The sequence below is a fragment of the Adelges cooleyi genome, unplaced genomic scaffold, assembly GCF_023614345.1.
Source record: "Adelges cooleyi isolate 19-005CV unplaced genomic scaffold, UGA_ACOO_1.1 ACOO_flye_CR_arks_rails_tigmint_CR_PRNA_3, whole genome shotgun sequence".
NCBI lineage: Eukaryota > Metazoa > Arthropoda > Insecta > Hemiptera > Adelgidae > Adelges > Adelges cooleyi.
The window spans coordinates 802,744-804,788 of record NW_026095970.1 but is presented as its reverse complement, the minus strand read 5'-3'; the positions used below and the strand labels follow the sequence as shown (position 1 = coordinate 804,788).

Below are 2,045 nucleotides of genomic sequence, written 5' to 3'. Positions count from 1 at the left end.
CAACACGGTTTTCTTCGCATTTTGATCTTGACAGCCCGGATAAACACTTTGAATTATTCTAACCAACCTCTGTTAAATCAAAAAGCTTATTTCGATTATCATATCAAACTTATACTTACTTATTCTTGTTATTTACACTTTTATTGCATAATTATTTTCAGTTTTTTCTACATTTTTTATTATTTTTGTATATTTACATTCTGTATTTACTTGTAACACTTTTGTATTTTGTGTTAATTGTTTTTTTGTTTATTTCATTGTTTTTTTTATATATTTATTAAGTTTCATTCTTTTGATTTTTTATACAACGGTGACCGATTACAGGTAAGTTCTTATTTTAAGATGATGTTATAAACTAAAGATAAAATACTATTCTCAATTAGTACAATAGTGTCCACATACTTTTTTTTCTCTTCTCGTTACGTTTTTATATTTAATAATTATTTCTATGATACACATTTTTATGATATGTGTTCGTACGACTAGGTTTAGATTTTTAGGATGTACTTATTTAATAAAACTCTAACAGTCATAGAAATTTAAGTGTTCTGTTGTTAGTATAGATACTAAAAAACTGTTTTAGAAAAAAATGCATTTTTAGTTAGTAAAAAAAATTAATTTAACAACATGCGTCGGCTGTATATTGTAGCTTTCTTGATCCGACGTTTTAATAATATTTATTACTGAAGGAATTTTGAAAAAGAAAAGCTGATAATTTTATCTTACCAAAAGCAATTTAATAAACTAAATGACTAATTATTTTCACTTTTAAAACTTGTACATTTTTTTTAAAAGATAAAGTATGTTTTTCAATATGTACATATAATATTCTTAGAGTTGTCTCAAATCAAAGTCACGCGACATGCGTTCGGAGCTTATTTTTTAAACACAGTATTTGAATTATATTATCATAGGACTAAGTTAGAAAATATTGTCACTTTTTAGCTAAAATGGCACCGTTAGAAAGAGATCCACCCAAATTCTTATTTGATCATATAACAGACATAAACGAAGACTTCTTGACGGACGACGAAGAAGAGTTATTTCCAGAACGCCTTATATACAAGTACTAAAGCTTGACAAAATAGTAGCTGGCTAGTCGAGTTTAACAACAGCTAGTGTTAATAATACAATTGTTTTTTTATGTATAATTCGTTTTAGCGACATAGACACAAGAGATAGAGACACGGACGAAGAGATTGACATAAACACCGACGAGTTAAATAACTATATACCTGAAATAGTATTGGAAGTCATTAGACAATGGAGTACATACTTTAATAGTGCTGTTCCGCCACTTGTCAACAACCATGACAGAAAGACAGAGGACAGCGATGACGAGTCAATTGAGACAGACGAAACCGACGACAGAGAGACAGAAGACAACGATGACGAGTCAATTGAGACAGACGAAACCGACGATAGAGAGACAGAGGACAACGATGACACAGAGACAGAGGACAGCGATGACAAAGAGACAGAGGACAACGATGACACAGAGTCAGAGGACAACGATGACGAATCAATTGAGACAGACGAAACCGACGACAGAGAGACAGAAGACAACGATGACAAGTCAATTGAGACAGATGAAACCGACGACAGAGAGACAGAGGACAACGATGACGAGTCAATTGAGACAGACGAAACCGACAAAATCCACGACGACGACGAATATTCCCGGAACTTCATGCCCACATACAGCTTCGATGCAAGGCTTGCATATTTCAAGTAAGTACGACCGCTTGGTATTACATTTTTCATATTTTGTGCACCATATAGCTTATCATGTAAATTAATGTGTACATCAAAAAAATGATTTATTTCCTTCCGGCCGGGTGATCATATTTTGTTATCATTGATGACGACTTAGATAACCTAATCCGAGAAATAGTATTAGAAAACAACTGGAATACATACTGTAATACTTTTAGCGCCATTCGCCCGCCTGTCAACGAACGCCGACCAGTTGAGTCAGACTCGGACGACCCGCAGCCGTGCTCATCATCAGGTCTGAAGAGACCGCGTTTAGACTCTGATGATGA

The 2,045-nt window shown here is 33.6% G+C and overlaps 1 protein-coding gene across 1 annotated transcript; it reads left to right on the top strand.

Annotated features, from left to right (window-relative positions):
• Positions 1-950: 950 nt before the first annotated feature.
• LOC126837814 (uncharacterized) lies at positions 951-1,572 on the top strand. The gene is made up of 3 exons (XM_050571766.1): positions 951-1,066; positions 1,162-1,500; positions 1,554-1,572. The coding sequence occupies exons 1-3, from the start codon at positions 951-953 to the stop codon at positions 1,570-1,572; spliced, it is 474 nt and encodes a 157-aa protein (XP_050427723.1).
• Positions 1,573-2,045: the final 473 nt, after the last annotated feature.